The sequence below is a fragment of the Brachyhypopomus gauderio genome, chromosome 2 (genome assembly GCF_052324685.1).
Source record: "Brachyhypopomus gauderio isolate BG-103 chromosome 2, BGAUD_0.2, whole genome shotgun sequence".
Classification (NCBI taxonomy): domain Eukaryota; kingdom Metazoa; phylum Chordata; class Actinopteri; order Gymnotiformes; family Hypopomidae; genus Brachyhypopomus; species Brachyhypopomus gauderio.
The window spans coordinates 9,882,763-9,894,198 of record NC_135212.1 but is presented as its reverse complement, the minus strand read 5'-3'; the positions used below and the strand labels follow the sequence as shown (position 1 = coordinate 9,894,198).

General features: G+C 40.4%; 2 protein-coding genes across 3 annotated transcripts; one reads left to right on the top strand and one right to left on the bottom strand.

Annotated features, from left to right (window-relative positions):
• The first annotated feature begins 543 nt into the window (after positions 1 to 543).
• smim13 (small integral membrane protein 13) lies at positions 544 to 3,152 on the top strand. The gene is made up of 3 exons (XM_076986403.1): positions 544 to 744; positions 961 to 1,044; positions 1,889 to 3,152. Exons 2-3 carry the CDS (start codon positions 969 to 971, stop codon positions 2,077 to 2,079), a joined length of 267 nt encoding a protein of 88 aa, XP_076842518.1. The 5' UTR covers positions 544 to 744; positions 961 to 968; the 3' UTR covers positions 2,080 to 3,152.
• A 1,868-nt stretch (positions 3,153 to 5,020) lies between these two features.
• Positions 5,021 to 8,795, bottom strand: LOC143487091 (CKLF-like MARVEL transmembrane domain-containing protein 8). 2 transcript variants are annotated; one of them, XM_076986402.1, is made up of 5 exons: positions 8,400 to 8,795; positions 7,971 to 8,038; positions 7,225 to 7,264; positions 6,095 to 6,214; positions 5,021 to 5,351 (listed from the first exon to the last, which is right to left on the bottom strand). In XM_076986402.1, the coding sequence occupies exons 1-5, from the start codon at positions 8,541 to 8,543 to the stop codon at positions 5,271 to 5,273; spliced, it is 453 nt and encodes a 150-aa protein (XP_076842517.1). In that variant the 5' UTR covers positions 8,544 to 8,795; the 3' UTR covers positions 5,021 to 5,270. The 2 variants fall into 2 exon arrangements, with proteins under 2 accessions (XP_076842517.1, XP_076842516.1); XM_076986401.1 differs by lacking the exon at positions 7,971 to 8,038 and having other exon boundaries at positions 7,225 to 7,398.
• Between the last annotated feature and the right edge of the window lie 2,641 nt (positions 8,796 to 11,436).

Genomic DNA, 11,436 nt, shown 5'->3' with positions numbered 1-11,436 from the left:
TTCTTGAAATTTCCCTTCAGACCTGACCTTCATTGCTTCATGCAGAATGTGTCATATATATGAGGTATAATGCCATTTTCTAACTATATTTCAGAATGACCAGCTTGTAGCCGTGGTTCCTAGTTTTATATATTCAAAGTGAAATTTCCTAAATTCCATTTTCATGCACTTTAATGTTAACTGCATTTCACTCGTGACTATTAATATTTAAACACGCATTTCTAATTATATACACAGTCAACGCAAGATCAAGGCACATTGTTTTCATAATTTTCATTTTGACTGGTATTGTTTCACTCCAAACAAAAATCACACCATTAGTCCTGGTGGTGGGAACTATTCTATTACCATAATTAAATCCTGCCTTTGAGATGGCAAAGGTTCAAACAAAACCTGTCCTATGGTCAAGATAGAGGAAAGACAAGACGACGGCAAGTCAGCAAGACCAAACTAATGAAATCGTGGTTACTGAGGTTGTAGCATTAGTGAGCGTGTGTGCGTATGTGTTTGTGTATGTGAAACTACGTTACCCATAAACCAAAGCGTCACACCACTGTTTCCGGTCCAGCTACCTCTTCAGAGTCTCCTTGTTCACTGCAGTTCGGTTTTGCTGTAAAATATTAGTTTACGTGTGGTTATTATGTAGGTAACGGAGACGCCTGGGCTGTCAATGACACGTCGATCCGGTATCCGTCACTTTTGGCAGCGGCCAAATCCCGTGAGGAAGCGCGGATTTGATCAACAGTATGTTTATTTCGGCTAATTAACTAGTTAGGGGCTAACCCAGCTGCTAGCTAGCTACCATCAACTGTAGCTGTGCAACTGTGCATCTGTTCATACTTACTTTTTTGTTTAATAAGTGTAATAGTTCACGCTAAATCGTACCGAAATAGTAACCAGCGCGATCTGGCTAGCTGGCTGACTTGCATGATGAGTTCACCGTCTGCATTTGTTCTTTAGGAGAGAAGATGTGGCAGAGCTTGGGCTTAACTGTGCTGGTCATTGTGGCCACGTTGGTATGCGTCCTACTCTTTATGGTTTTCGGTATGTATCTTGTGCAAAAGTCTCGGTGTGTGTTTATAGTTTACATTTTTCATTAATCTGGCATAAAAATGTGTTTATTGTGTAATGAGGAGGATTCAACTGACAAGATTGTCAGGAATCCTAAAGTTCAATTAGGATTGGACACTGGGCAGCTCAGGAGAGAAAAACAAAATGTAAAAATAGGCCGATTTATGACTGTCAGCAGGTTGGTTTCAGCACACACTTGTCAGAGAACCTTTGGGTTTCCTTCTTCGTTTAGCTGTTTTTGTTCTTGCCCACAACCAAGTGTAAAAGCAACTTATTTAACGTCACCCAAAGTACTTTTCATGTGTTTAGATATAACTAGATAACCCGGGCCGTGCTCTAGATTCCAGACTGTCTGATCTGTTTTTTTTTTATCCAGACGCTCTCCAACAACCTTTTTAATAAGATCCCGTACAGAAATTGTTTTCCTAAGCAGTTTTCCCTTGGGGCAGTAGTCTGATAATAAATGTTCCTCCACAACAGATTTTTGCCTAGACATCCCTTTGTTTCTGTTCGCTAGACAGGTGGAGAAACTTCATCTACTTGTCGCCCAGACTGAGCTGCCTCCTTGTGTTTCCGTGGAAGACGATCTTTTTAAAAACAAAATCATTAACATTTATCAAAACATGCCATTTGAAACAGTTATTCCTCTTTCGCTTCTGTATATTTTAATTGTCATTGTACTAAGTAGCATATCAGATTAAATTAAACCACTTAAAATCCACAGTGAGTAAAGAATGATCGTGGTAAACAACTGAACATATGATGATGAAACAGTATAGTAATTTAATAATCAAATTAAAATTTTAATTATTTGCAGGTTGGTATGTGGTGTGGCAGCTCTTCCTGTCCAAGTTTAAATTTCTGCGAGAGCTAGTTGGGGACACGGGCTCCCCCCAGGCCGAAACAGAGCCCTCCGGGTCGGAGAGCGAGCGCAGTTCACCTCCGACCCCCCGACACCGGCCGAAGACTGCCCGCCAAAGAACCGCACCCCCCACCGGAGCCACGTAAAACCTCCGGAAAACCTGCTCCTCTGGACACCATCTTCCCCACCACGCCACCTCCCTCGCACCCAAAAAGATAAGAATCCAGCATTAAAACAGTTGCCTTTTGTCTTATGTGTGCAAAACGACCCTCTTCCTTGTGGCCTGTATATGGAGCGGAGAAGGCCAAGGTGCACTGCTTACAGTCTCCACACAACGGTGTCATGTCATGTCACCATTTTGTTTTTATTTGGGTGTGTTTTAGTCCGTGAGAGTATGAAAAGCCTCAGAATGACCTGGTTACGTCCCTGGTGAGACTAGCTAGCGTGCTGCTCCTTGTTCATTCTGCACATATGCTGCTAGGTGAGGGGGTGGAGTGGGTTTGTGACGAGTTATAGTGAGGAGATGCAATGGAGGCGGGTTTACTGTCATACTCCACAGATGTGGGCTGCTGAAATATTCATTAAACAAGCAAAAACCAAGGAAACTATCAGATTCACAACTGACGCCGTAAACTTTTAACTGTCAGCAGTGTAACTGCAAATATTTACACTAATACTTCTAGATATCTAATCGTGATTTTTGCTGATAAAAAGTGCAATAAAAATGGAAAACTTTTCTGTTCTTGTTTAAAAAGGCACGCTTAAGTAAAAGTCAAAAGGCCCGTCTGCTGGTTTGAAGAGAAGGGCCACACACCTTCAATCTGTCCTGTTCCCCGATGAATGCCCGTGAAGGCTCTCTGCACTAATGTTGGCTTTCTGGGGCTCCAGACATGGCACGACGGTTTTAGAATGGCTGCCATGGTTACCAGTGATTGGGGGGGGGGGGGTGGTTTGAATCTCCCCTTTCCCACCGATCAAGGACCTGCTTCCTTCGGCTGAGATGTAGTATAACGCATTACAATGGGACAGTGCTAGAACTGAGCTCAGATCTGTAACGCCCCGCCCCTCACCCTTATGAACATTTCAAAAAAGGCACCACCCCTAGATAATTTTGTAACCTACCTATCTACAACTGCATTTTCTGATCATTTTTTTTGGTTTGTTTTTCTTTTATGGCAGTAGCTGTATTCCCTTCATAATAAATTTATTTCAGAAAATATCCCTTGCAACACATGCTGTGTATGTGAACTATTTCTTCATATCACCTTTTTAATATTTGTCCATGTTTTTCTTTTTTCCTGGTTCCTCTGTTAATTATCAAGCAAAGGAGCTTTACCATGCTGTTGGAGATACTGGAGGAACATGCATCCAGATATACTGTTGCTATTCAGTCTAACACGTTCTTTTCCACTTTGTAGCCTGTGTAAACAGAAATAGTTAGATATTTGAAGTTTGCCAATTTTATTATATGGTGACGCACTATGTGATATTTTAAATCCTAAAAATAAGACAGGCATCACCTACAATGACCGGTAGGTGGCAGTGGTATGTATCTAAAGCTCCTACATATAGTTCACGGTGTTAGACGATGCCTAGCAAAGTTTCCGAGTGGTATGCAGTTGACACAGTTATTGACACTGATATTAGTACAACCTGAGAAACCGCGAGAACTAAATGTTTAATTCAGCTCAATCAAAGATTTTGCAGTAGGCTACACACTTCACTCAAATCTTTTTGTCTAGTGACTAATGTGGAGGTAAGTTATCTAAAAACATAAAATACCAGTAGATTAAGTCAAAATTAAATGACAACTTCAAGACAGTATTCTAATTTAGATCATGTAAGACCGCAGTGAGGTTGCATGCGATCTAACATGGTCTGTGATCGTCCACGTCGTTTGTGTTCACCGACAGAACGGACGTAGAGCTCATCCGCTCACCCCCTTGACCCAGGTTATAACAGTGCCCCCCCTCCCCAGTCTTCTCGGCTTCTGTGGTGGCACAGTGTCGCCCCCTGGTGTTGGAGGTCCCACATCGCCATGGGCCCTTTGCACCTGACCCCCTTTTAGAGAAGGGAGACCATTGACTGTATATGAGGGAGACCCTTACATGGGGATTCAGAGCCCAGGCAAACTCCCACACTGTAATATTAGGCTGCTTTAAAAACTGGGATCTTTGCTATGGCTTGCTGGCCTTTCATATAAATACAAAAGCACATGCATACACACTCCAGAGCAGCTCTTTAAAAGCCACCATAAACCCTTTATTCTGTTATTTAAGTAATGGAATTATTTGAAAGCAAGCTAATATTTTTTAAGTCGACTTTTCGTTATTATTTTGTTTGTTTTGTACGTTTGCTTATAAATTGTAGAAAATGAAAAATACAATTCGTTAAAATGCTCATGAATGATTATAAATGTTTCTTAAAGCTTATGAATGCTTATCTCCTGCATCAAGAACTGCAGGAAGCAACTTGGTGGGGAGTCGCATCCTGCTTCTCACTTCACGAGGTTCTGTTGTGAAATCTAAACGGTAAAGCAGACTCCCAAAACTTTTCCACCATTGAAGTACATGGCATTTGTTAGCTGTTACATTTGTATTTATTTTTCTTTATGTGAATTGAGTGTCAAGATGTAGCCTACGTGAAAAATGCCCAGTGATTCTACATTTCCAATATTTCCTTACACACAGTAGTTGGGGCAATAGAGCCTTCACCACCACGATACTGGTGATTCAGATTTCCTTTACAATTCATGTGCCGTGTGTCTACATAAATAGAGAACGCGTGAAACCTTAATATTTTTGTCCGCACTTTTGTCCTTTGTATGTCCTTGGTTTGCTGGCGTGAAGACGCTCTTACAGGGTTTCTTTTCATTTTGTGATTTCCCTTGACATTTCTGAGGCTTTTAAATTCATTACAGACTCAAGAGAATATTTTATTTTATGAGAACTATACGTAGAGTAAATAATATGATGCAGTGAGCACGGGGTTTAATAACGGAATTATACTAACTTTAATAATGGAATTATATTAATTTAATAATGCTCCTGGCCCCTTACGAAAACAGCAGATGAAATACAGCCTAGGTGATGCATATTGGTGATTTATTTTTAAAGAAATCACATCAGAACAATCAACATCATTTCCCTTCAGAAAATAAATCAATGTCAATATCGCAATGCCTAAGAAATTAATTATTTTCAAACTGGGATGGATGAAATGGAAGATACTGTTATCGCATGGAAGCAACACTATGTATGGCACAAGGTTTCACTCGTTTCTGTCATGAGTAAACTGAAGAGAGTCGCATGGTTCGGTCCACATGGTGCTGCTGGCACTATTCGTCTCTCTTCTGCCAGGATCTGAAACTGAGGACCGCGCTGCCAGCGTAACTCAAAGACACGAGGAAGGCAAAGAACTGGAAAACAGACCGGGAAAAAATATGTGGGTTATAAAAAAAAGACTTGCTTGCATTTCAATCTTAAAACTTCTGTTTTTTATTTGTCTGCCACGGCATAAAATTTGCCTCCCATACACAGGCAGCGTTTAAAACCGCGTAATGATAAAAAAGATCAAATATTCCGCAATAGCAACTTATTATATAAATGTAATTTTTATAGCGAGACCTTATAGATAGAACATTTCTATATTAAAATCTGTCTGGGATTACGAGTGCTCTGCAGTTATTAAGTAGTAATGCGTTTCTTCATGTTGCTGCTTAAATGATCACTGAGAAAGTAGTCTTAGTTTGCCCAAATAATAACACTTTCACTTCTGCCTTGTACTTCCAGACACGTTTGTTTAGTCCTGTAACTAAAGATGCTGCTCTAGCCATGGAGTCGGATAACTGGAGATTAAAGCGGCGTGCTAATACATAAATGATGATAATTAAACGTTTGGCAAAGTGCATTAAAATACCAAACGAAAAAGCCTTACTTACGTGATAACATTAAATTCATTAATTTATCTATGGCACAATTTCTTGAAAGTAAAATGGTCTTTGGAAGTGTGGAGATGGCATTTTGGCAGCATCTGTTAGCCTACTCTAAAGCCAAGAATTTGACGAACAATTTAAATCATTTTAAATCAGATTAGAATGCATTGGTTAAGATCCATTATTTGCATAATCAGGCTTTTAGCATTTGACCCTAGCTGGATTACCGTGGATGCTGCCCAGCTGTTGTAGTCATGGCGACCTTTGACTCCATATCCCACCAGTGTGGCTTCAGTAACAGCAGACACCAGGTACAGCAGCGTGGCACTGCAGTTGAACACCAGGACCTTAAACAGGACATGGGAAATAAAGTCACACTACTGCCATCTGTTCAATGTAAACAGATAAGTGAAATTATTGTTTTTGTATGCCAGCACCAGATAACTATGTGTGTGTGTGTGTGTGTGTGTTTGACAATTTGTAAGTGGCAAACATACAAAAACGCAATGTTATGTTACCAAGCTGGCTAACTATTGCTACTGGTTGAATTGGTTGTCACTGCATCCGAGTTGTCATTTAACATAACATTTGAGATTCATGTTTATGTAAAGTTTTAGTACATGGTTTACAAAAATAATTATTCAGCTTTATATTTTATTTTTGAACCATGATTATTATCTTTTACTAAAGTCTGTTTTCGTGAATGCATTGTCTGATGGTTTAACTTATTTGGTTAGCATTGAGTATGCTACTTAGTACTGTATCATTTTGTGTATTAAAGTGCAACTTATCACCACACCATTCTTGTGAGTTTGTTACTTTACGACAGAAGGCTGAAACATGCCAAGGTGACATCACCATGATGGCCCTCAAATCAAATTCTGTTACACCTGTAGCCTCAAGCCTACCTCCTGTGGACTACATTGCCCATAATCCTCCTGCGTGTTCCCAATTCCCCATTTGTTAAGTTCACCCGTGTCTGGTTATCCCTAATGTTTACCTTTGTGAAGTCTTTGGTCTCGTGTTTTCGAGCTGGTGTTCTGGCTCTATGCCTAGGTTCTCTGTTTGCATTCTTTTGCATGTTCCGTGCCTGATTTGTTTGCATAGTGGTTTAACTTTACTGGTCCTGAACCTAACCTGTGTTTGGATCATCATGTGAGTGATTTCATCACATATTTCAGGCTTACCCTGTGTTCAGCTCAGCACACTGTGCCTGGTCCTCTGCTTAACACCTCATAAAGGCTTCACAGCCTACGCACAAAACCTCAGCATGCTACATAGGTTCTATATATATCAACCTAATGCATCACTACACTTAAAATTCTCGATATAAACTGGTTACCATTACCCTACTCACCACAGTAACCCAGGGAATCTGTGGGATCCGTGTGTGTGCCCTGGTGAGGAGTAGGAGGAGGAGGAAGAGCGTGAGAACCCAGTAGAACACAGAGACAAACATCACCCATCCGAAAGGAGAAAAGCGGAAATACTCCGTCCCAGCAATCAGTGTCCACACCAGTAGTCCCAGAACCTGACAGGAGAGGGAGCATGTCCAACAGGTTTGAACACATTCCCACCACTAATTTTAAATAGTCTAATTATCTGAAGTATTGATAACTGTTAGAACATTGGTTGCTCTTTCTCATCTCATCTCTCTCTCTCTCTCTCTCTCTCTCTCTATCTCTCTCTCTCTCTCTCTCTCTCTCTATATATATATATATATATATATATATATATATATATATAACACAAATCTGTATATTGTAAATATAAAAGGACAAAAATACATGATCAACTGAGTCAGTTGCCCCACTGGGAATGTAGGATCGAACATCAGCAGTGCTGTGTGTCTTCCAGCTGGGCCTCCTGACTCAGTTAGAGAGGAGGTAGGTGTTTCTCACATGACTGCACTGAAACACGAGAGTTTGCACGGTTGCGTGACAGTTTGCCATCCTCCTCTACTCGATTTGCTTAGTCGCTGCAGGTTCATTGGTGTTTTTAACACTGGAGCGCCACTTTAAAAGTTTCTCATTGATTTCAGTGTGCAAAGGCATGACTGCGAAAGTGTGTAGGTCTATTTTAGACAAATAACTTTGCACGCACAGGCGTATCCAGCGACTGCAGAATGACCTCAGTAATGCGAGGCCTCGCGCGCAGAACGGATGTCGCATCTGGAAGACGTTCATCAGCCAAAGGAAATAACAGCACCCAGAAAGAAAGAAGCGTCATGCAAAACCAACAACCTTCCCACGTTCACACAGTGGGCCATACAGCTTTATAAGTTCGGAGTAATGCTCGATATAGTGGTGTTTGGGTTTTTTGTGGTAACGTAGCAACCGGGTCCTGCGGCGCGCGCGGCGTCTCCTGCACAAAGCGCCATTCTCCTCTCAGGAATTCCACCGATAGCGCGTGAGTAAGATAAAGAGTAAGAGCAGAGGCCCGTGGACTGAACATAAAAGTCCGAATTTCTCAATGCAAGAAAATACACAGTGGTTCAGCCGTCAAGGCGACAACGTTAAGGCGACAACTCACGAGTTCTAGCATGATGAGGAGACCAGGTGCGCTCTGCAGGAAGCGCCTGTCGTACGACACGGAGGTGATGGAAAAGTTGTCGAACTCCACGTACGGGCTGCTGCTGCTGGTCACGATCGTCCTGGGCTTGGCGCTCTCCTCCATCGGGTTACAATAAAGTAGTTTTTTTCTTCTCTACAGATCAGTTCGTTGTACTTTAAGCTATTCGAAAACGTGCGTTATAACAAGGTACTAGTTTCCGTTCTAATAACCTGTCGTGCATCTTATCCACTGACTTTTATTCAGTTCGTATATTGATTCCCAATAATACCCTACATACTAAGAAAGCGTATTGTAAACTATTGTTTTACAATTACAACAATGTCCAACGCTGAGTGCCCTGGAAAGAAATCACGAACTCACCACAGTTAAAGCAGGTTCAGAAGACTCCGCCTATTCCGCCCCTTTCTTCAATCTCTGAATACATGCACAGAAAAATGTCTAGTGGTGCAAGTGTCCAGTAGCAGCGCTGCGCTACACTAAAATGAATATTCACGGCACACACTACATATTTACGGCAGTGAGCATTCGAGTCACCTTTTATAAAAGTTAATAATAGAGAACAGACACACACGCACGCGAGCGCACAGCCACTAGGTGGTTATATCAGCAAGACAAAGATTGTTTATACTGATCTCTGATAGAGGAATGTTGGTTGAGATTTGGCTTCCACGCTAATACGAGATCAATTTCTCTGTTAAATACAAGACTTGTTGAGACACGAAGATCAGGTTGCAGATCACTGGAATAACCTCGACTAAATTGAGGCTGTAAAAATATATTATAATTAAATTTCTCTTTCTCTCTCACTCACTCACACACACACACACACACACACACACACACACACATTGTTTACTTAATACCAAAAGATGTCAATTTCTCTATCATTTTATTAAATTGCTAGACCAAATGGCGTAACCAAACGTGTCTTAGAAATTCAAATATAGATACATATAGGTAGATGCCAACACATGGCATATAAATATATAAATGACTTTAAAATGAACATGCATGCACACCTGTTTTTCACTGAGAGCTGCAACAATTACAGGAAGTCAGCATTACTTTGCTATGATCATTTCCTGCTCTCTCCCTCTCCCTCTCCTCTCTCTCTCTCCCTCTCCACCTTTCTCTGTCTCTCTCTTTATCTCTCTCTCTCTCTCTCTCTCCATCTCAGACCCAGCCACCCTGGTGTTGTTTGTATTGTTGAGACTTATTACGCACACACAAGCAAAGTGATCTTCCTATCCTTAAACTTTAACCTCTGCAATGAAGTGATGGTCTGTATCATGTTAGACATTTTCAGAATATCTGTTTCTGATTAGTTTATTGTATGTGGAACCAAATATCTGTGTGTGTGTGTGTGTGTGTGTGTGTGTGTGTGTGTGAGAGAGAGAGAGAGAGAGAGAGAGAGAGAGAGACGATTAAGGCTTATAATTTTGAAGATCCTTTCTTTATGTATCTTTTGGCATATAGCCGATATTCTTATCCAGTGCAACTTCCAAAATGCCATGCTCCAAATGCCAAAATATCCTCCACCTCACCAGCACAGCAGGTTACACAGATACTGCTGATCTAGAATACTTCTGAAACACAGGAGGATTTTATCATTTCAAAGCTGATACCTAGAAGAAATGTGAAATGGCCATAAAACAACAAATAAGGGTCAGTGACAAATAAGGGTTAGTATGACGTCCAAATAACAAATATGCTTTAAACAAGTTAAAATAATTTGTTTGTTTAGATGTATAGTTTGCATTTCTGTTGTTGCCATAGCATTTTAAATGACATTTTTACCATTTTTAACCAATTAAAGAATCACAGTCACATTAAATTGTCAAATTGTGTAACCAAAAAAGCATGACAAGTATTAAATAATTCAGCCTTCTAGAAGTTATATATGTATACAGATGAAATAAGTGATTTATTATTACAGATTTTCTCAGTCGATTTGGTTCATTTCTCACATCATGATTTAAATTGGCATCACAACTAGTGCATTTTTCAAAACAGTTAGTGCAAACATCAAAACTCAATGAAATACCTGCAAAAGCAGATACTTCACTCAAAATTCTTTGTTTTTGCCCCAAAATCAAATATTTAGGTCACTCAATTTGTCAGTGCCATCAGAGTATCTAGTCTGTGTGCCATTGCCTATGAACAAGGCAGTCAAAATACTTAGTCATGTTGTCAGTGCAACTATAAGTCACAGTCAGTGTAGACTGTATATTCTGAGGGAAACTAGCTAAGCTTTTTATTTCAAGAACGCTGCACATACTGTGGTATATCAAATACATGTTACACACATACAAACTTACATGGAAAAAAGTTACACATGACTGTATGTGGGAGACTGATAGCAAGAAATTGGACTGGAATCAAATTTGTACAGCAATATTGTTTGACGGTATTGTTCGCACTGCAATTTGTTGACAAAAATTAATCTGAGTGAAATTCAGAAAAGACTGACTGACTGGAAAAACTGCAAAATTAGAAACTTATTCTACACATTCAAAACAACCTGAGCACATACAGCCTCCTTTTGCTGTGTGAAAATGGAACCTCTGCTACCACTATGAGCTAGTCTTGATATCCTATATGGTAAAAGAATGCAAAAATGCAAAAGAAATTGAATACAGTAACATGTCAGAATGTATGTCAATGTGCAGCATTACAGCAGAGAGCACATTTCTGAATTACACTCGTTTTCTCGATGAAGTATTTGAACGATTGAAGACACAGTTGTTCTTCCAATATTCGGCTGCAACCAGCTTCAGCCTTAGTGAGACCATGACTTACATGTAAAACATGGTCCACAATTGTTGCCCTTACTGTATTTCACTGTTTTGTCCCCTCAGCCTTACACCACACAGTCTTACCCATCTACACCATAGTCTTACCCCTCTACACCACACAGTCTTACCCCTCTACACCACACAGTCTTACCCCTCTACACCACAGTCTTACCCCTCTACACCACAGTCTTACTTCTCCT

Bases quoted from the DNA above. Each gene is read 5' to 3' on its own strand.
- smim13 (XM_076986403.1), top strand. From the start codon at position 969: ATGTGGCAGAGCTTGGGCTTAACTGTGCTGGTCATTGTGGCCACGTTG. The intron at 1,045-1,888 runs GTATGTATCTTG...AATTATTTGCAG, and splicing joins CCTACTCTTTATGGTTTTCG to GTTGGTATGTGGTGTGGCAG.
- LOC143487091 (XM_076986401.1), bottom strand. From the start codon at position 8,543: ATGGAGGAGAGCGCCAAGCCCAGGACGATCGTGACCAGCAGCAGCAGC. The intron at 7,399-8,399 runs GTGAGTTGTCGC...CTCTCCTGTCAG, and splicing joins TCCTCATCATGCTAGAACTC to GTTCTGGGACTACTGGTGTG. The intron at 5,352-6,094 runs GTAATCCAGCTA...TCTGTTTTCCAG, and splicing joins ACAGCTGGGCAGCATCCACG to TTCTTTGCCTTCCTCGTGTC.